Genomic DNA, 23,479 nt, shown 5'->3' on the forward strand with positions numbered 1-23,479 from the left:
ACAGTATATATTTTTAGCACGTATCTGTGTTTAATCCATGCATGTGTAAGCATTCTCCGTTTGTTTAGCTCCTTGTTTGTTAGGTGGTCCTTCTGTGTCGTACCATTCTGTAATGCAGCATACTTTTGAATTCATTAGGAATGAAATATCAGGATTTAGAGAAATCCCATGACAATTACTAAAATAGTGCAAGTAAAAAAGAAATGGAACCAGAATATCTTGATTTTTGGTTACATATACCAAGTAAAAGAACCGTTACAAGAATGTTGATTTAGCGGTCTAGAGAGCTATGGACCGTTTTGGTTTTTTTATTTTTATTTTTTTGAGGTTTTTTTGACATTTGAAGTGCTCAAAAAGTGTATCAACGTTTGAGACCTGTGCATTGATGATGGTGAGGCTGAGGGTGGTGAGATTGTCAGCATTGATGGGAATAAAATAAAATAATGAAAATTGAGGGAGGAGGAAAGAGTCAGGAGGGATTTCGAATTTTCGATAGGCTATGACCTATGTTGATGGCTCTTACCCTTGTGACAGAAGCCTCACTCTTACTCACGCGATTGTGGCGTGTTGGGTGATGAGGTCTAGGCTTACTTCAAAACAACACAAAGATTCAAATGGGTTGGCTGGTGAAAACGAATATTAACTCAAATTAGTACTCAATTTTTAAAAATTGGGTGAGAAAATTTTCATTCATTCAAAATAGTATATTGCCTTAATTATAATACAAATTCGAAATAAATAGTACTAGGGTTCGACTAGCCTTCCATACTTATTCTCTCTAACAACTTCTTTTAAAATTTGAAATCACAATCTCAAAATAAATCTGTAACACCATCTTCCTGTAGGTTAGGAGTCACATATTTTTTATAAAATAAACCCGGTAAGAGATGTTATATTTCATAAATGAAATTAGAAATTTATTTTGTAGAAAAATATATAATAAAATGTCTTCCAAAAACATTAAATGAATAAACTGAATAAATTCATGTCATAAAAGTAAATTTTATTTTAGAAAGTCTGAAACTAAAATTAATTGCTCATTCTAATCCTGGTCTGCCTGCTCGTATTCATCATTCTCACATGCGTGATTAAAAACATGAAAACAAACTAAAATGAGTCGAAGACTCAGCAAGAAATTCATCACAACGTAAATATATTAAACATAAGGTTTTCATAAAAGTTTTCATGCTAAGAGTTTAAATTCATGATTGTTCATACTGATATTTATGCTATGCATGACTAATTTATCTGAATTAACTGACTGATCTGACTAATTTATCTGATTTATCCGACTGGCCAACACACTTAACCCTGTGTGCGAGGTTGTGCACCGGCCCCACGTCCTGCGGCCGGTAGGGGAGCAGCTGATAGTATTCTGGCATACTATGATGGACCACGCTTGAGCCCGTGGCTTGCACATCCACCCTGAAATTGAACTGCATTGGTACCATATATCTGAATGGACATCTGATTAACTGATCTGATCTTATCTTGCACTTGAACTTAAGATAGCTTATGTGTCTTATACACATGAGATGCATGACATAATACATAAATAATTATAATTTCTGAATTTGAACATGATGAGGAATGATATGATCGTATGCTATGCTGGGTGACATGTTTGCATATGACATGAGTGGTATATAAATAATGGCTGTCAATGAACTGGCTTGAATAATAATTATATATAAGCTGAACTGTGATGATCCTAATTTATGATTAAATTACTTATCTCGCTGCACTTCTTCTTGAATATCACTTCATAACTCGACACCTGTATGCAATAATAATTATCACTAAATCTGTTTGGGAATAATATTTACTAATATCCTACTAAATTAAATTCAGAATCTAAAAGATAGTTAAAAAAATCTTTTGTTTAACACCATAAAATCAATGAATTCTTATATCTTAAATTATTTAATTACTAATAACATATTTTAATTTAGTAGGAAATCATATTTTATTTAAATGTATTAGATATTAATGAAAACTGGTTTCATAAGACTCATTATATAGTTAAACCATTTAGTATTTACTATTGAAATCTAGTAAAAATTTAATATTGGATAATATAAATAATTTCTAATATTTTCTATAAAATATAGATTAGTGGGTTAACATACTTATTTAATTAAACTAAGCCTAATTTAAAATATGAAAGTCCAATCCAATTTAAAAACAACTTGTTAATCTTTGTAACAAAAATAAGACCTTAGCTCATAGATAAGAGCCCTCGTAAAAATAGTCAGTCCAAAAACAATTCAGTCATTTCTTAAACACTAAGGGGTGTATATGTAATAATCACAAAATAAACATTCATTATATACTATAGGAGAGCTACAAGTCAAAAGGGTCCTTTACCGAAGTACTTTACCAACTAGACTTTACGGAAGTAAGAAATAAAAAAAGAATAAATATAGATAGAAGTTACTATTGGGAGCATCCATTTTGTACACATGATGTGGCATCATCTAGACCACACATCTCCCCAAGTGAGTGTTGGGAACAATCAACTATAAGCAGACATACAGTGAGTACAAAGTGTGCACTGCTACAATGGCTTCTCTCTAACATTACTCATAAAAAAAAACTACCAGACTTCACCAACTAAAAAGTAAAAGAAGTAAGAAAAAGTGAGAGCTGTGCGGGAGTTTCAGAACTCACCGTAAGAGACGTAAACGCGTGATGGTGGACCTGGGTGACGGAAATAAATCGGCAGTAATTTCTGTGTGAGGTGATGGGTCCTGAGAGATTTTTTGTTATTAGTAGTGGAGAGAGAGATTGGGCATGGCTTACCCACAGAACAGTGAAGTGCAGTGGCAGTGGCTAGCAAGTGAAGCACTGAGTGAGGCCTCTGTTGAGGAGTGTAAAACAAGGCTGAGACGTGGGGGAAGGTTTGTTGAATGTGTTTTCCTTCTCCGTGTTGTGTTTAGTAAGAGGTTTCATGGGTTTACATAGTGGGAAAATGAATATTTGCTGATAGGGTTTTAGAGTTGGTTTCTCATTAGGAATTGGATTTACCAATTTAGGGGATAAGGATGAGTATCAGGTTGATGCTATGGGTTGGGATAAGAAGAAATAAGATTTAAATTCAAACTAGAAATTCGTAAAATCTGATAAAATCTAGTAATAGTTATTAGAATTAAAAAAAAAAAAAAAGAATAACACAAAACTCTAGTAAATTCCAACAATAATTATAATAGAAATTATTAAAATAAATAAATATAAAATATGATAAGATAATAATAATAATAATAAAATAACTAGAAGATTTACTTATATATCCTAAATCTATGACTAGTATGTTACAAAGTTAAACTTATAAAATTAAGGAAACAATCCCAACAACTCCTAAAATAAATGAAACAAACTCAAACAAATTAATAAATAGATAATATCCCTAATTTGAAGGAGATATTCGATCAATTCTCTAGCAACCGCCCAATCCCCTAAAATCAAGGGATTTGTCTCTTCCCCTAAATTCAAGGGATTTGTCAATCAACTCCTAAAAGCAAGGAATTTGGCTAACAACTTGATCCTCTTCTAGTTGACCTTTTTTTGGGCACCCAAGGACCCATCACTCGAGCCATGCATGCAACCCAATGCCACACTCCTAGCCTCGGTAGGCCTAACCTTTCTAGTGGCATTATGAATGACCCTTCTTAGATCTCCATCAATCTCCCCCTTTCAAGACCGACCTTGTCCTCAACGTCCAAATCTAGGAATTGATCCTTGAGAACTTGAATACTCTCCCATGTAGCATCTTCGATTGGGAGCCCCCTCCATTGAAGCAAGGCTTCGGTTGCCACTTGGCCACCTTTTTAGGAACCTCGACCCTTAACTCCCTCACCATGTCCCGATCTTCCACTTCATGTCCCTCACTCAAGCCCCTCAGTTGGGAGGCTAATGTGATAGTAAAACATTACCCCTTGTCTCAATAGCTTTTCCATCTCATTAGGTCCCACGACTTTACATCCCTCTTCCATTCATCCTGATGGTCACCCATTTGCCCTCATCATAAACTCCATAGTCATTTTTCTATAGTTTGAGACTATCTTCCCTAGCTCCTCTAGCCATTGCACACCCAACACAACGTCCAACCCCACAATAGGCAAAGAATATAAATCCACTACAATTTCAAGGCCTTGTGTTTTCAAACATACTTTTTTAAATACTTATCTACACCTCATCTTCTCCCCGCTAGCTACCTTGGCCACAAATGGAGTGATAGAAGTCATAGGCAACCCTAAGCTCTCAGCCACTTTAGAGTTGATGAAGTTTAGAGATGAATCATTATCAACAAAAACCGTTACCTCCATCTTGCCAATGTGTGCTTGTGTTTTCATCGTTCTAGACCCCACAACACCCGTCAATGCATGGATAGAAATTTGAGGATCTCCCCTCACGGCTTCATCTTATTCTTGCTATTCTCGCCCTTGCTCTTCCTCTCCTATGTCTTCCTCTTCCTCCGACTCCATCTCTATGAGAAAAATTTGCTTGGCTTTGCATCTATGGCCCATTGTGAACCTCTCATTGCAATTAAAACGAAGCCCATTCTCTCTTCATCGTTGCATCTCTTCCCAAGGTAGCCTTTTCACTCCCGTAGGTAATGCTTTGGTTCTACTTGATGCATCTCCACTAGGACCTTCTGGTGAGAAGTCCTTTCTAAAAGTTTGGTTTGCATCAAACTTGGAAACCATTGAGGGTGGTTTTCTCACCTCCAACCGGCTACTCTTCTTCAAATCTTGAAGTTGATCTTTCTTGATCTGTGCAACCTCAAAAGACTGCATCAAGGTCTTTGGTTTCTTAACGTTCATTTCCACTGCCAACTCACTCTTCAAACCACCCACAAGGTCCCAATGAGAGGGCCTTCTTCGACCACCCATGTGCTCTAGTGGACAAGTATTCGAACTCATTTTGATAATCTTTTAAAGATCCGGTTTGTTTGATCTTTGAGAGAGTCTCATGGTAGTGCATATACTCGGTTGGTCCGAATCTTCTCAAAAGCTCATTGACAAACTTTCTCCATTTCAACTCCCTCCTTTGAGCCCCATACGTCTTCCTCATCCATTGCCACCATTGGTTGGCCTCTCCCTTAAGGAAGTAGGCGGCATAGGATACTTTTGCATGACCCTCCATATGATTGTACTCAAAGTATTGCTCGGCTCTACTAACCCACATGCTCGGGTCATCACCATTGAACTTTGGAAAGTCCATCTTTGGCTTAAGAACTTCCCCCTATGTGCTCCTCTCACTGCATCGTGGTTCCCTCCTTCTCCTTCACTTTCCTCGGTTGATTTCTCATGAGTGCTTGAGAAATATTGAGAAGATGAATCCGAGTCATCCACCCTCTCCTGGCGTTGGCTTCTTCTAGACCCAATGGAACCCTCCGGACTATGGGCTTTTCTCTTATGGCGCCTCCTCTCTCCATTCCTCCATTGATCCACCAATTGGCAGAGCACCTCCTCTAACCTTCCAAGTCGTTCATTGGTGGTGTGTGTTGTGCCTCCAAAGTGGCTTCAATGTTCTCAATCCACACCCTATGTGTTGGTTGTCAATTGGCTATGGCTTCCTCTCCTTGTGTTGGACACTCTCAATGAAAGCACTAATGATGGAAGTCTCACTCTCACTCACGTGTTTGTGGCGTATTGAGTGATGAGATCCAGGGTTACCTCAAGGCAACACAAAGATCCAAATGGGTTAGTTGGTGAAAATTAAGACTAACTCAAGCTAGCACTCAATTTTCGAAAGTTAGAAGAGAAAATTCTCATTCATTCAAAATAGCATAATGCCTCAATTACAATGCATACCCGAAATAAATAGTACTAGGGTTCAGTTAGCCTCCCCCCACTTATTCCCTCTAACAACTTCTTTTGAAATTTGAAATCACAATCCCAAAACAAGTCAAACTTCTAAAATTAAGGAAACAATCCCAACAACTCCTAAAATAAAGGAAACAAACTCAAACAAATTAACAAATAGATAATATTCCTAATTTGAATGAGATATTTGGTCAATTCTCTAACAACCACCCAATCTCCTAAAATCAAGGGGTTTGCCTCCCCTAAATTCAAGGGATTTGCCAATCAACTCCTAAAATCAAGAAATTTGGCTAACAACTTGATCCTCTTCTAGTTGACCTTGTCTTGGGCACCTAAGGACCCATCACCTGAGCCATGCATGCACCCCAATGCCACCCTCATAGCCTCGGCACGCCTTGCTCTCTTAGTGGCATTATGAATGACCTTTCTTGGATCTTCATCACCTTGCCGAGGTCCAACCCTTGTTCTCTCATCCTTTCTGAGCTTGATGATCAAACATCTCATATACTCAATTCAGTTTTCATTTCCTAGCATATGCAAGACCAACTCATCTCTAGAATATCTTAGCACATGTGGTCAAATGCAACTTAAAGCATGTATATAAAGATGTAGGGAGTAGATGCAAAATAGTTGTTTGAAATTATTCCACACACAAAATCATCCAAAATAAATTCAAAACAACTTATAGGGACTTGGCCAATGCCCATTCTTTTGGCAGGACCATGAGCGGGTTAGGCACCTTGCGTAGGAGCTTTGTGATGGCAGACGACAGATGCATCACTTCATTTCAATTCGGGCTGCTTTGGAAATAAATCTCGAAATGGTGTTTGAAATTTTTTGCTTTTTGTCAATAAACAAAATTAAATAATTGTCTAAATATATTTTTTAAATAACTTCATGCATAGTTTAAGTTTTTTTTATGGTCTTAATGATTTTAGCACACTCATTAATGGTCGAACGGGTTTAATATTTTAAGTTGCTCCTATCAAGTAGTTAAATATATTAGTTTTTTCCAATAATTTCAGTGATGCTTAGGGATGTTTGGATGTAATTAGCTTTTTATAAAACCTTTTGTAATTCCTTGAAAATCTTTGAATATTGGTTTTATGGGATTTTGTGAAGATATTGAGATCCATTAAGAGCCAGTTTGGATTGAGAGATGTCTTACTACTATTTACTATTATTTACAAATTTTAACTCACAAATCTCACTACTCTTGTGCATAAAGAGTTGGGATCCAATTCATCTGAAACACCCAATTTGTCCAACCCGAACAAAGACGGGTTCATCAGGTCAAAATTTAACATCGGGTTTTAAACAATGCAATCCGTCAAAACCGATCAACATCAATAAAAGCTAAATTTCAACGGAGTTACATGCAAAGTAGCATGTCTGCCATACAGATCTGAGAAAAAGGAAAAATCTGAACTTTTTAACAACAATTACTCTGTTTCTATTCAACAGAAATTTTGAACCGCATCATACTAGAGTGAAAGAGATGAAATCCTGAAAACCCACCTATAGAAAAGAAAAATTCTCTTCATGACAAACCTTGCCTCTACAACCAAAAAAATCCTTCCAGCAACCCACTTAGCCGCAATTTTGAGTTTTGACCAAAAAATTCCTTCAACCCACTTCGGCACTATTGAAGAAGCTTTAGACTAGAGTTGAAAAAAAAATTAAAAAAAAGGTGAAAATGTTCAGTCAACTGTAATCCTTAAGGGTCAGTTTGAAAATATTAAAATGGTGAAACTTTTGTATAAATGAACATTAAAGTAATTGGAGATGGAGATCTTTTCGCATCTTACGACAATTGCAATTTTTTCTTTGCGCATCTTCTTTTTTCGAAGCCTCGTTACGCTCCACGAAGCCAAGCCCCAGGAAGGCTTACTTGCCCCGGCTGTCCTCAATCTTGAGGACTAAGTAGCATGACGAGTTGAGGACGCTCTCGATGATGCTCTTGCAGCCGGATCTCGCAGATGTCCTTGTAGGAAACGATCCGAAGGCAACCTGACCAGATCTTGTAGATGGCCACCTCCCGAACCACCAAAAGGGTCTGCTCTAACGCGACCTCATCGTCCTCCTCTTGCAGCTAGTTAAACGACATAGTTCTAATGTGGGTGATTTTCACTTTTGGGGGAAGAATGAAGGATGAGAAAAGAAAGGAGATTCAAGGACAGAAGGTGAGGAGGAAGAAGATCTATTAGAGAGAGAGAGAGAGAGACGTGGGTTTGTTACGTAATAGGACGGTTCTATATTAAAAACCGAATCGAACCGACTTATTCATATTGAGTCAGGTTGAGTTCATGCCTCCATATTGTCGGGTCGGCTCGGGTCAGTCTTGGTTTGAATCAGTGTTTTTTTGATCGGATTGCAGGCCTACTCACTACTATTCATAAACCATTTCAACTCATCTCATCTTTAAATCCAAATAGAGCCTAAATATTTTTATTATAGTTTGAAAAATTGGTTGGCTGGTGAAAAATATGTTACAAAAAACAAATTTATACAAGGTTTTTTAGGTTTTTGTTTATTATAAAAAACTAGATAAGATATTATGATGAAATTTGTTTTTTTAAATTGTTAAGGTGTAAAATACATTTGGATAAGAATAAGAAAATGTTTGAGAAAATCTTTAAAACTCCCTTACTTCTCAAACATGACCTAAAGATAATATTCATATTAACAGAACAATACCATGTCTATGTTGTTCTCCTTAACAAAGTTGCACCTATCAGAGCATGGGCAATGGTCTAACCATAGTCAAGTCAAAAACTTGACTAAAAGTGGAGGTTTTGACTAAAACCAAAGCTGAAGAAACTAATACACATTGAACTATCTATCCCAAAGTCAAAATAATAATATAATATTATATATTTTAATAATATATATTTTTTTATATTTTGTAAATACACTATATATATGAATTAATAATTTAATTTTTACTTAAAATTATTATTTCCCAACTATTTTTTCCTCAACCTAATTATTCAACAAATACATTTTGTCAACATTTTTACACATTTTTAGAGTAAAATATTATTTTAGAGATGAACAGTAGCTGACCAAATTAGAGAAATGAATGAATTTACTTTAACTCAAAAGTGAAGTTGAGTTTTGACTACTCCAATATAGATCACTTTAATAAAATTTAGCCAAAATTTGACTAGACACTGTGCCAGTACTCTCACACAAGTGCTAGCATTAGTACAAGAGGCATGCTATTTAATTTGGTTGCTACAGAGGTTTTTGGAAAACTAAGATTTGAGAGTTCCTTAGGGTTGGATCTTGGCTAGGGTTGCTGTGCCTTAAGGTTTGGGAGATGGCACATTTGTATTTTTTGCTTAAGTAGAAGGAAAATTATTCGATATTTTTGAAATATGTAAGATACGAATTATCTACGTAAATATCGAGTTTGAAGTATCCACATGCGCAATGCGCGGGAATAATTACTTGACCTTTACGTATTAATTGAAAACTTTTGTTATAGACTCTAAAATACAAGAATATTTGTATAATCTTGACAACTTAGGATTGGCAATTTCAATAGCTTTTTTTTTTTAAATGGAGAGCCATTTATTAAAAATCTCATTTGTGACGAAGAAAATCCGTAATTATAAATTTCAACTCCGACACCTTTTCACCAAACCTTATTACAAAGAACGAATAAAAACTCATTTACAATGTAAATAAGGAATGTCGGCTCTGTTCATTGCCAAAGCATCCCTTAGCTTACGTGGTAACTCATTCCAATTATAAAATATGCGAGACTCTCTCTACATTCCTGATTTTGCCAAGCTATCTACAACCTCTTGGCAAACATGTTGGACAATAAGATAACTTCTATTTTTCAGCTTTTCAAACTAATCACAGAACTACCTCATATACCATGAACAATGCTCTATATTTTGAAGCCAACAAACCACCACTTGGGAATCAAAATTCACATTAACTGGTTTAGAGCATCCTCGTTAGTTTGGCCAAATGAGAAGTTTGACTAAAATTTACATAATTAATGTAAAAAATATTCCACATTGAATTGGATAAATATAATATAATTTAAATTTTTGCTACAGTGGTTGACCAAAGATGGAGAACTACAATTGATTCATTAAACATTAAAATATTAATTTCTCACTCCAAGCAAACATTAAAATATTAGTTTCTCACTCAAAACAAAAATACTATTTGGTTTGTAATTAAGAAATTTAGATAGAATTTTAAATGAGTTTAATCAAATATTTTCTGTTATTAGCATTAAATGATTTTTGAAAATATGATTTTTTAATATTAATTTAATTCTAATACAATTATTATTAACATTTAATTGGTAGAGCTACAAAATGTGATAAAAATAAATTAAATAAAAAATTATTAAATTAATAATATTTTATTATTATATAGAGAGTGAATAAATAATCCAACGTGGGGATTGAATTTAAATGGAATAAGTAAATGTAAAAAAGTGCGATATTGGCTAAATTTTAAAGATAGATTTGATCAAGCCAATGAGAATGCTTGCTGGATGCAAAGTTTGAATCCTTCCAAGAGTGCTCTTAGCTCAGCCCTGTTGTTTGTGCCTTCCCACAAAAGGAAGAGAAAGCAACTAGTAGTTTCTCATACTCATTTCTCATGGTCTCACAACCACATCCGCCACAATTATCCGGATTACCCAAACTGCAACCATTAACATTGAGTTTAACCCTACTCTCTATTGGTCAGTTCCAAAACAAAATTCTAGTAGTTAATTTTTTTACTTCCACGAGAGGAAAATTCTAATAGTTAGTTTTTTTATTTGCATACTTTAGGACTATATCTAACAATACTCGTAAGACATAAAATGAGAAATAAATAGATATGTAATATGTGTTCCATACATCTTATAAGATCCACATTACGTGTATATCTTTCTTATTCTAGACGCAAACTCTAAATGATATGAATTCGTACGTTTCGGATACAACAACAGCTGTTCTAGAAGCAATAGTTGGGTGAATGCATGGCTGTTTAGTTCGCATATATGTGAAACTTCAATACGTTGGAATAGAATGTAATTCCCTAGAAAATGTACACGACTTTGACAAAAGAAAAGTAAATTGGTGTTGATATGGGCGATTAATCGAGGCTGATTTAATGAAAATCTATCAATTTTATTAAAAAATGGGTACATATATTAAAAACGATGATATATAGTTCACAAACGCAAAGTTTAATTTAATTTCTAATTTTTTCAGTAGTAAGTGCATATTGGATTTGAGAACACAGAAGTCACACGTGGAGCCAGGATCATAAACCATCAAGTTTGAACACACACACACACACACACATATATATATATATATATATATATATATATATACTAGCAGTGACTGACGTGCAGTGCACGTTTTCCTAGTGACTAATAACCACAAAATGTAAAAATAATATATTTTTTTAAATAAAATTAATTAGTCAATAATTTAATATACAGGAGTAGAAAAATAAATTTTAACAAGCATCATAATGATAATAAAATGTTACAGTAATATAAATAATATGAAAATTAAAATATTTTAGATATTCTAGCAATATTTTTCTTAACAAAATATATGAATTGTAGAATTTAACCACACTACTCAATAACTCAGGGAGCACTAAAAAAATCATTTTATCTAAATGATTTTAGTTAATTAAGAATACTATGCGATTTAAATTATATTAAAAACTCTAATTATTTATATGATTTTATTCTCTTAAAAATATTTAACAAAACTCTATTTTTTATTTAATAATAAAATATTAGTATTTTATAAATTAAAGTTGAATTTATATTTTAATTATCTATTTCAAGTTTGTTTATTTTTAATGTTTTAATCTTTACTGTTGGATTAATTCTGGAGATTCAAGATGAAGAGTTAAGGTTTAAGGTTTCAAATCTTAATTTTTTCAATCACTGTTCATTACTATTGGTTTTTAATGTGAACAGTGATTCTTGAACAGTAATCACTATTCATTACTGTTCACATTATAGTCACTTTTAAGTTAAAGGAGATTTTATCTAAATGATTTTAGTTAATTAAGAATATTATGAGATTTAAATTATATTATAAAATCTAATTATTTATATAATTTTATTCTCTTAAAAATATTTAACAAAACTCTATTTTTTATTTAATGATAAAATATGAGTATTTTATAAATGAAAGTTGAATTTATATTTTAATTATCTATTTTAAGTTTGTTTATTTTTAATGTTTTAACTTCTACTGTTGGATCAATTCTGGAGATTTAAGATGAATGATTGAGATTTAAAGTTCTAAATCTTAATTTTTCCAATCACTGTTTATTACTGTTAGCTTTTAACATGAACAATGATTCTTGAATAGTAATTACTGTTTATTATTGACTTTTAACGTGAACAATAATCACTGTTCATTATTATTCATGTTATAGCCACTTTTAAGTTAAAGAGATATTTACATATATGTGTGTGTGTGTGAGCTGTTATGATATTTATATTGATCCATATGTGTGTGTGTGGAGGTGCAGATGGTAAGTTCATAGTTAAAAATGCTTACCACCTTCAAGAAGAACTCATGGCAAGAAGAAAGGGCCAATCATCGAGCAACATTACGAAACGTCGAAATCAGAAATTTGGTCAAAGTTATGGAAGCTTAAATTTTAAAATGTTGTCAAAACCTTTCTTTGGAGAGCTAGTCTTAAGGCTCTTCCTCAATGTTTTGAGTACCGTACCAGAAGTCGTATCGATCAAGATATTGGAACGAAATATTTCGATACTGATATCATTTCGTATACTGTTTCGGGATAGTCGATATATGAATAAATTATATATATAAATATATATATATAAATTATATTTCAAAATAATAGTCTATATATGAATAAATTATATATAAATACATATATATATATAAATTATAAATAGCCTAGTCCGAATTGGGGGTTAAAAAATAAGCTTGTAGTTTGAAAAAATGAAAAAAAAATTAAAAATTGAAGGCTGAAATATCGGCCGGTCTCGGCTGAAATATAGGCTGGTACAATTTCCGGCCGATATTTGACGAAACATATATGGTACCTGTACCAGCCCAGCAGCTGGTAACGAAAATATCGGTTATACCATCCGGTACGGTATGAAATTGAAAACAGTGCTCTTCCTACAAAGCTCAACCTTTTCAAACGAAAGGTGGTGGATTCTTCTAAACGCCCTTTATGTTTGACAGAACCTTAATATGTGATTCATGCTTTGTGAAACTGTAGATCTGCTTAGGATGTTTAGGGTTCATGTTCTAGGAGGTTACAAAAATGCAGTGTGGATGAGACTTCTTTTAGAATCTACTCTCTTATTTTTTCTCAATTATGCCGAAAGAGGTTCTAGATGAAGTTACAATGATTACCTACCAAATATGGAGGAGAAGGAATTCCTATCTTTGACGGAAAATTCACACCACACCCCAAATAAGCTAGCTCTTCAATCTCACCAAGCATTGGAGGATTATAGAAATTCAATGAAGGAGAGCGAGGCTCGAGTAGATAATGGCACAAGTACTGCTAAAAAATGGCAAGCTCCTTCTCTCGACAATTATAAGATTTAATTGGGATGCAACCATTAATAAAATACAATGCAAAGTGGGAGTAAGAGTTATTATTAGAGACTGTGAAGGCCAAGTGGTAGCAACATTAAGATCATCTAGGGAGATCTTCCCAGATGCACAGTTAGGAGAATCTATCGCAGCACTCAAAGCCACTTTATTATGCATTGAAATGGGGTTTCAACAAGTTATCTTAGAAGGTGATGCTCTTTCAGTTGTTAATGCTATTAACAATACATAGGAGAAGCAGAGCTCAGTTGGTTTGATTATTAGAGATATTAAAAATTTGTTGTAGGATGTTCGTAAGTGGCCTGTTAGGCATGTTCCCAGGGGCATTAATAATGTTGTCCATGTCTTAGCAAGGGATGCTTTACACCTCTATGAGGAGTGTATTGAACTAGAGGATTTCCCTCCTTGTATCTATTCTTCGGTTTATGAGGTTTAATAAGATCAGTCATTTTCTCTCTCTCTCTCTCTCTCTCTCTATATATATATATATAATGAAGTTTTTAATATGTTTAATTATATAGGAAGATTTCATATTTTGATCCCTAGAGTTGTGTCAAATTTCAAACTAGGCCATATAACAAATTGGTTTTTCCAGCTATTCTACATTTCTACTTTACAGAGAGGCAAGAGTCGAGAGAGTACAGAGAAATAACAAAAATTATGAGTTATGTTGAGAGACAAATTTTTTTAGAGTCCAAAATCCAAATAACTCAAAAAGATGTCATTTTATAAAATTAAAAAAAAAATATTTCTATTTGAAAGTATTTATACTATAACCTATCATTCACTTACAAAATGTCTAAAGATCAAAATCTAAAATTTCGTAAAATTTTGATTATTATAGAATCAAAATTAGAGTTCTAGAATCTTATTAAATCCCGAACTACAATTATTTTAGAAGCTTTGACTCTCTAATATTGAGAATTATTATCGTGGATTTTTTAGGGTAAAGAGAGAGATGCTTTATTTTTATTTTTATTTTTATTTTTATTTTTATCACCCTATTTAAATTCCATTTACAACTATTTTTGAAAACCACAAACAAAAGTGATTTTCTTTCATTTTTTTTTATATTTTCTTCTAATCACATTTGAAGAATTTCAATAAAATAAATTATTTTGGTTCAAAGAAAAACAAAATAATTAGAAAAAGAAAAAATCGCTTTTATTGTTTTGTAACTTGTTTTTTTTTTTGAGATATTAATAGGGCATAGAGATGGTTTTTTCTTCAGATATTAATCGAGCGATTCGAGCCTGGTCCTCTACTCGGTACCGAGCCCAAAATGCGAAATGAGAAGGCCCTTTTCCGCGGAAAATGTTCCACGTGTAAACATTCTATTAGTTGTCATAAAAACTTTCTCACTGGCTGGTTGCTTAACATTTTCTCTACAAATTAGGGTTTTTCATCTCTTAGTCCCGGCTCATATATATTGTCCAAAGAAAACCCTGCCTCTCCGCTTCTTCCACAGAGAGAGAGAGAGGGAGAGACCGAGCCAGAGGAGGTGCTTCGGAGATCTCAGCTTGTCGGAAATGGTTACTTTTAGGGTAAGCCTGGGTATCCTAATCTCAGATCTCTTACAAAACCTCTACTTTATGGGTTTTTATTGAAGCCGTCTTTTCTTTTTCGTGGTTATTATATTTACAGTTTTCTTTTTAGGCTCTGTTTGGTTCCCGAGATAATCTAATAATGGAAACTGAGAACCTCTTCCCTAAATTTGGCCTTTTCATTTCGTTGAAACCAAATAACTCATGAAGAGATTGCCAATTCTCATTTTCTCTGAAACAAAACGGTGGGGCTTTTATGGGGGACGTCTTGTGAGTGTTATTGTCTTGTGAGCTTGTGCTGAGTATGTTTTCCTTTGGGTTTGCAGTTTCACCAGTATCAAGTTGTTGGGAGGGCTCTGCCGACTGAAGCCGATGAGCACCCAAAGATCTACCGCATGAAACTCTGGGCCACAAACGAAGTTCGCGCCAAGTCCAAGTTCTGGTGAGTGATCGATGCAAATGTTTGTGGTTCTGGTCGATTTTGGTTTTAGTGGATATCAATGTTGTTGATTAGTTGTTTGATTAAAAGTGATACATAATTGTTTGGTGGGTCTGGATCAGGTATTTTCTGAGGAAATTGAAGAAGGTCAAGAAAAGCAATGGGCAAATGCTTGCGATCAATGAGGTATATTGTGGGTTATCGGATGATGCTCTGGGTTGTTGTGGTTTTAGAACTCTCTGCATTCTGATGAACCAGCAATGTTTCTCTTGGCTTATGATTTGCAATGTTTATCATACATATAATTTTGAGTATGGTTCGCATTGCTTTTTCTTTAGTAACAATGGTAGGTATTATCTGTAATTTATTAATGTGATGATTCGATGTTTGTTTTTCCTGCCACTATGACTTTTTAGGTGTGATTATTGTTATTACATTGTTATGTGTTTGTATATCTGAAGCAAAAAAATGGCTGTATGTCAGCGGCTCCTAGTTAGTGAAATAAACTATAGAAATTGGCTGTTATGACCGAAATTTAAGATTTACTGCTAGAAAATTGATGGAGATGGTGAAGGAGGTCCTTGATTAGTTTGGTCCAAAGTATGGATCCTAGAATAGAAAGTCTTGAAGAATAAGGTCTGAAATTTGATAAGGGTTGAAGCACAATTTGTGTGGGGTATAATTTCAGTTGAAGTTTAACTTATGGGTTTTCCATCCTATCTTTAGCATGCGATTCTATTTACATAAATTTATTGAATTAAGAGTAGGTGGTTTGCTGCTATTGCATGTGATTTCAGTGTCATGCTTTAAATTTCTGTTTTTGTATCGTTTGATCTGGCTTTCAACAATTGCATCTTCATTCTTTATATAGGTAATAATTTTCTTGCCTACTTTTGTTATACCTTTTATTTTTTATTCTTTTATTTTTTGCATTTGTGGAGGAAAAACATGAAATGAATGATTTAGTGTTTCCAACTCATATGATAAACTAATGAATATCTGTTTGTTGGTTGAAATTGTGGGTGCTTATACTATTGTAAATTTTGAGTATCCTTTGCATTTCTGACTATAACTATATATGATTGGAATTATGCAGATCTTTGAAAAGAACCCTACCAAGATCAAGAACTATGGGATTTGGTTGAGGTATCAAAGCCGAACAGGTTATCACAATATGTACAAGGAATACCGTGACACCACCCTAAACGGGGCTGTGGAACAGATGTACAATGAGATGGCTTCCAGACACAGAGTCAGGTTTCCTTGCATCCAAATTATCAAGACAGCCACTGTGCCGGCGAAACTCTGCAAGAGGGAGAGTACCAAGCAATTCCACAACTCTAAAATCAAGTTCCCCTTGGTGTTTAAGAAGGTCAGGCCGCCAAGCAGGAAGCTGAAGACCACATACAAGGCAAAAAGGCCTAACTTGTTTATGTAGTTTGGTCATTTGAGGAATGAGCTCTGAAAGGGTTAGACTGGTGTCCCTTTCTGAATCATTTTGATAGAAACCTTCCTGTGATTGATTGTTTCTTTTTGGGCATCGTTTTATTTTAGAATCTTGACAAACTAAAATATTTGAAGTATTTTTGAGTTTACTAAATTACCTGTTGCAATTTTCTATATAACTTTCAAGGAGATTGATAGTTTTTTCATTTTGGGCTACCAACATCAATGATCTGGCTGTGTTTGTGGTGTTCTCGTTTTAGAACTTATTCAATGTTTTTGGGTTACATGGGAAGAATGATTCTACATGTTCAATTGCAACGATTGGACCTTCCCCTATCGCATCATGTGCCGGACCAAAGATCTTGCCACTGGTTACTGGTTGATGTTGGAGGCATGCCCAACTGACATTGATGTCTTCGTTGGAATTGTTGCTTTGTGCAAGTGTTTATATTGTGAACTAGAAGACCTACTGATGTCCGTGCAATGTGAGAACTCAGGAGAGAGCACTCTGGGTTTTGATCTTTGTTCGTAGGCGGGGCGAGGAGACTTGAATTCTGAGTGAGGTTCGAAGCTGTGTCGGGGCATGGTTACACTTAGAGTGAGTTGGTTTGAAGCGGAGCCGTAAAGAGATGGATAAGGATAAGCCTGTGGAGTCTCACTTTATACAACTCCTTTTAACTTATCTTATTTAATCATTATAACTTTATTAAATTTTCACACAAAATAAAATAAATAATTTAATTTTTTAAATTTTAAAACAAAAATAATATTAAAAATATTATTTTTGTAATATTTTATTTAACTTTTAATCTCAATCTCAATCCATTTCATCTCTTCTTATTATGAAAATAAAAGAGGTATGCCCTTAGGCAATTGCATTAATTACAGTATAGTGTACGCATTGTATCTTTGTTTCTAGAAATTGTAAATAAATGTTTTGAGTAAAAAAAAGGTTAAGCAATCTGTTGATGCATTTTTTTTATTTTTTGTTTTTTTTTTTTTTATTTTTTGTTGAGGATGTCTGCTCATCCATGACTTCGGATTGATATATATTGCAAAAATGTAATTAAAAGAGAATAAAATTTACATGGTTAAGCAATAAGGCCTATATTTATTAACATTTTAAGGCCGAAATTCATTATATTTAATAATTTTATATGTTCTCGTGATCTCATCTTACTTTCTATACGATAAAAATGAAGATTGAGATGGAAGAAGATGCAATCCTCCAAATTAGTCTCATCCCCTCTTTTCAGCCGCTGTCTGACACTTTCTATTCTCTCAAATTCCATCCTCACTTTATTAGGTAATAATAAATTTACTACTTCTTATCATTTATTTATTATTTATTTATTTATTTTATTTAATAATTAAGGAAGTAATTATTAGTAAAATTGTATATTTTTTTAAATTTTTTTTAATGATTAAGATTACTAAAAATATACTTAAAACAAAATAATAAAAAAATAAAAATTTCAAATACATAACAAAAAGATTAAACCTATCATTATCTGATTTCACTTTCTCCTTTGGCAGACCTACAATCCAATATGGGCTTGGGGCATCAAATGGGCTTATAAATACTGTGAAATTTTACGCCCAACATAATCGCTCCTCAAAGTCCGGTCTTCCCGTCACAATCATCTGCACTTAAATAATTACATTGACATTGTTAATGCTTTTGTTTTGGTTTTGACGACTCATTTTATTTTAATTTATTTTATCTAATTATTATAATTTATTTTTAAATTTTTATATAAAATAAAATAAATAATTTAATTTTTCTAAATTTTAAAATAAAAATAATATTTAAAAAATATATTCTAATAATATTTTATTTAATTTTTAATTTTAATCTCAATTTATTTTATTTCACATCAACGAAAACAAACTACAACTAGGTAGTTAGACATGGCATTCTAGATACAAATTTTAACGTGGGCCAAGTCAAACAAAGAGATATGGACGGCTTACCAAATCCCTCTCTCTGTCTGCTTTAAAAATTTCCATTTAAACATAATGCAATGGTAATGATTAATCGACTTTGCAGTGCATTGCTTGGTGCATTATCACAAAAATATGTTTTACGCTTTTGCTTTTAAGGACCGTCTAAATCAAGGTACCTATCTTTCAACATTGGACTTAAATCTAAAAACAAATACAAGTGCTGAAAATCTAATTTTTTTTTTTTTTTTTTTTTACTCTCTTTAGGGCCTTAGGCTTTTCTTTTTCCATTTAATATATGGTAAGGTGCAGATAGGTACAAAGAATGTTTCTTTATCAGGGTGAGTGTATTGGATAAACAAATAATCGGCAATAAGGATTCAATATTACATTGGTATTCAAGTTTTTTATAATTAAAAAAATTATTAGATATTTTCAAAGTACTCTCATCTTATCACAAATACGTCACGTATAACATTCAATTTTGGGCAAGTAGGTAATTGTGTTAATTCGAAAATAAATAAAAAAATAAAAAAAATTCAAGAATGAAATAAAGTGTAAACAATAAAAGGGTTCTGATCTATATGTCCTTGAGCACATCATAGATTCCTCTTTCATGATGACCCACTAACTTTAGCTATTCTAATAACAGTATATCGAACACTAACAAAATGAAAAAGACAAAAATACCCTCTAAAGGTGTTGATTCAATGAGGAAGATTTTCTTGTACCTACCTTTATTTTCCGAAATTTAGAATTAAGGTTCCCTTGTTTAGGACTAGTTTCAATTGAAGCCACTTCCTGTGTATCACTTGCACAAGAAATCCTCATTTTCTCTACTAGCTTGCTGCTTCATGGTATGCTTTCCTTTTTAAAAAAGTAAATGGGTAAAAATGGTTTGGTTTCCACACCAACCATAATTGCATTCCAACACATTAATATAGCAGTCGGCTATGTACACTGTTAAGGGAATATACATGCAAGGTAAACATATGTAGAACATAAATTACAGAGTCACAGTAGATTTACCCCATTATATCCTGAGGAGAAATTGCAGTCAACTATCCTTCTAGAGTCTTGATATGTGCTATCATTCCTTTCATATTGGTCACGTTGAGATTGGGCTGATTTATCATTTGTGATACACTGAGATTGCACATAATTGTAAATGTTAACATCCTCCCGCACATCACTAGCTTGTCCTGCATAAGAAGAAATCAAGAAGATGTTAAGTCTTTGGTGAAGATATCTGCAACTTGCTGAGCCGTAGGAAGATATTGAAAGAGAATATTCTTTTGCACTACTTTGTCTCGAATAATGTGGTAATTGACTTCACATGCTTGGCACGAGCATGAAAAACTAGATTTGAAGCAAGGGATATGGCTTCGATGTTGTCACACCGCAGAGTAGGTGTTATTGAGTTCGACTGTGGCAAGAGCAAAAGATCTATATTATGCTTCAATGCTGAATTTTGACACTATAGGTTGCTTTTTGGCAACCCAGCTAATGAGACAAGGATCAAGAAAGATGGCATAACTTGTACTTGACCTTCGATAATCTAGATTACCAGCCCAGTCTAAGTCACTGTAGGCATTGAGATGTAGTGAACCTTGGTTGAAGAATAAGCCTTGATTGATGGTACCTTCAAGATATCAGAGAACTCTTTTGACTACTGCCTAGTGAGTGGTGATCGGATTATGCATAAATTGACTCAATTGGTTGACAGCAATATTGGCCTAGTTAAGACACAATATTGCAAAGCTTCAACCAAGTGTCTATATTTAGTTGCATTGTCCAAAGAGTCTCCATCATATTGGGACAACTAGGTTCTAGCAGGAAGTGGGTTTTTGATGATTTGGCTCCAATTATTTTAGCTCGATCAAGTATCTCAGTGATATAATTGGATTGTGAGAGATGGATTCCTGCTATTGTACAATAAACTTGAATGCCCAAAAGGAAATGCAAAACCCCAAGGTCTTTCATAACATAGCTTTGCTTCAGATATGAAGCAAGAAGTGTAATAGCAGATAGACAATTCCCAATAAAAATTATATTATCAGCATAGATTAAGAAGAACAAATGGATATTTGGCTTGTGAAAAATGAAAATAGAATAGTCAACTTTAGATTCAACAAACCCAAGGCCAAGAAAAGTACTTGCTAGCTTGTTAAACTAAGCTTGAGGGGCTTGCTTTAGCCCATAGATTGCCCTTTGCAACTTACAAACATGTGTGGGATATTTTTGTCAATAAATCCTGGGGGTTGCTCCATGTAGACCTCATTTTCAAGTGACTCATGGAGAAAAGCATTAGATACATCCAATTGCTTTATTGGTCAATTGAAGTGTACAACAAGTGCAAGGATGGTTCTAATGGTTGTTGCTTTGACCACTGGGCTGGATATCTCTGTAAAATTAATACCATCTTGTTGTTCATAGCCATTTGCTACCAACTTGGCCATGAGTCTCTCAATGGTACCGTCAACTCTTTGTTTAACCTTATAGACCCACTTATTGGTTATGAAATTTTTGTGAAGGGGTCGAGGGCAAAGAACCTAAGTCTTATTGGATCTAAGTGCTTGAAATTCTTCTTGCATGGCTTCACACCATTTAGAAACTTTGCTTGCTTGTGCAAAGTTTTTAGGCGTGAAAAAGGGACCTATGGAAGAGTAAACTTGCAAAGTATATCTAGTTGAGTAGTACATTTGGTAATTTGGGAAATGCTTGGCTTTTCTAATACCATCTTGTGAACGAGTCACCATTGTGAATGATTGTAGTGACTAGATACCTAGTTATGGTCATTGGATGATGACTTCATAATAGGAAGGTCATTAGGTTCATTTAGAAGGTCAAACTCAGGAAGTTCATTTCTAGTGTCAACAGTGCTGGAACTAGCAGGAGTTAAGAGAAATGGTACTAGGTTTTGTAGGACTATACAAAGTAGAATCTTGAGAAGGATATGGATTGAGAGTCACCACCTATGAAGAGTTTTCTATTGGTGAACTAGAGGCTGCTGTAGAGGGCTTGGTAGAATATGGAACCCAATCTTGAGCTAAGAATGAGCCTTCATAAAAAATAACATGCTTGATAAGAATGATCCTTCGGGTGGCAGGGTTAAGACATCTATACCCTATGTAGTTGGAACATTAGCCTAAAATTATACATTTTTTGGATCTAAACATCAACTTATGATGATTGTAGTGTCGAATGAGATGAAAACAAGGACAACGAAAAACTTTAAGAGATGTATAGTCTGGCTGCTTGTGAAGTAATTTGAAGTAAGAGGATTGATATTTCAATACTATGGTGGCCAATCGATTGATAAGGTATACAACAGTATTGAAAGCATCCCAGTAATCTAACGGTAGCTTGGATTGAGATATCAAGGCCATACTAGTTTCTATTATGTGTCTATGCTTTCTGTTAAACCATTCTATTAGGCAGTGTAGGGACATGGCAGTCTACGTATAATGCCATTTGATTCAAGGAAATGATTAGATCTATTAGACATGAACTCACCACCTCCATCTGAATGAAATGCTTTGATTTTCTTAGACAAAAGGTTCTCAACCATGCATTTGAACTTTATCAAACATTCAAAAGTTTCAAATTTGAATTGCAAAAGATAAATCCATGTGAATCGAGAGACATTGTTAATAAAAGTCACATAGTACTCGTAACCATTATTTGAGACAACAGGTGAACTCCAAAGGTCTGAATGTATTATTTTGAGTGGTTCAAAGGTTACATTATGAGACTCTGAAAAAGTAAAACTTTAGACTTTGCTAATTGACATGGTTCATACGATGAGCCATGCTCATTGGACCTAGTAACAAGAAGTTGAACTAAAGACTTAATTTTGTCAAAGACAGTAGTGGCTGGATGACCAAGCCTTCAGTGCCAAGTGATAGGGTTTGCAATGACTCCAATAAAGGCAGTGATCTTCTTGGTCTTATTCATAGCATTAGAGAAAAAGATTGGATAAAAGTCCATCTTTACTTGGCCCTTGCAAAATAAGCATCTGGCTTGTGCATTTGTCATTCACAAAGTAGGGAGAGTCAGTCAAGATAAACAAGTAATGGTTATCTTAACAAAATTTTTGTATAGAGAGTAAATTTGCAGCAGTTGAAGGACAATGAAGAATGCTATTTAATTTGAAGGGAGCACTAGAATTGAAAAGTACTGCAAATCCTTGATTAGTAATTGTCCCATTACCCATAGCAATTTCCTCATCATCTTTGTAGGGTTCTTGGATGGATAAGTTTTCTAGTGTTGTTGTCACATGACTATTTGTGCAGCTATCAGCATACCATGGCTTCTCTTGTGGTTGTTCTATTATGGAGTTTGCTCTAGCTACCATTGCCGCAAGTTGAGCAGATGGGTGCTTAGCCAGTAGCAATCCAAGGCCTGATCAGGGTCGACTCTTCCATTAGATAATTTAGGCAATTGCCTAAGGCCCTTAATAGAAGAAGACTCAATATATATATATATATATATATATATATATATATATAAAGTAGAATTTAAAATATATATCCAATAAAAAATTTTAATTAATTCAATGAGAATGAGAATATAAATAAGATCAAATAGATATTATGTCATTACTAATTTTTAAAAGTATCACGAATAATAATTATTTTACCTATACTACTTCTAAGAATATACTTATCTTTTGTCATT

The 23,479-nt window shown here is 33.8% G+C and overlaps 1 protein-coding gene across 1 annotated transcript; it reads left to right on the forward strand.

Annotated features, from left to right (window-relative positions):
- Positions 1-14,813: 14,813 nt before the first annotated feature.
- LOC121268056 (60S ribosomal protein L18a-like) lies at positions 14,814-17,005 on the forward strand. The gene is made up of 4 exons (XM_041172171.1): positions 14,814-14,970; positions 15,297-15,412; positions 15,532-15,595; positions 16,506-17,005. The coding sequence occupies exons 1-4, from the start codon at positions 14,956-14,958 to the stop codon at positions 16,845-16,847; spliced, it is 537 nt and encodes a 178-aa protein (XP_041028105.1). The 5' UTR covers positions 14,814-14,955; the 3' UTR covers positions 16,848-17,005.
- Positions 17,006-23,479: the final 6,474 nt, after the last annotated feature.

This window comes from Juglans microcarpa x Juglans regia, chromosome 5S (assembly GCF_004785595.1).
Source record: "Juglans microcarpa x Juglans regia isolate MS1-56 chromosome 5S, Jm3101_v1.0, whole genome shotgun sequence".
Taxonomy (NCBI): Eukaryota; Viridiplantae; Streptophyta; class Magnoliopsida; order Fagales; family Juglandaceae; genus Juglans; species Juglans microcarpa x Juglans regia.

Excerpts from the sequence above, each read along its gene's own strand:
- LOC121268056 (XM_041172171.1), top strand. Across the intron at positions 15,413-15,531 it reads CGCGCCAAGTCCAAGTTCTG|GTATTTTCTGAGGAAATTGA; the intron begins GTGAGTGATCGA and ends GGTCTGGATCAG. Across the intron at positions 15,596-16,505 it reads AAATGCTTGCGATCAATGAG|ATCTTTGAAAAGAACCCTAC; the intron begins GTATATTGTGGG and ends GGAATTATGCAG.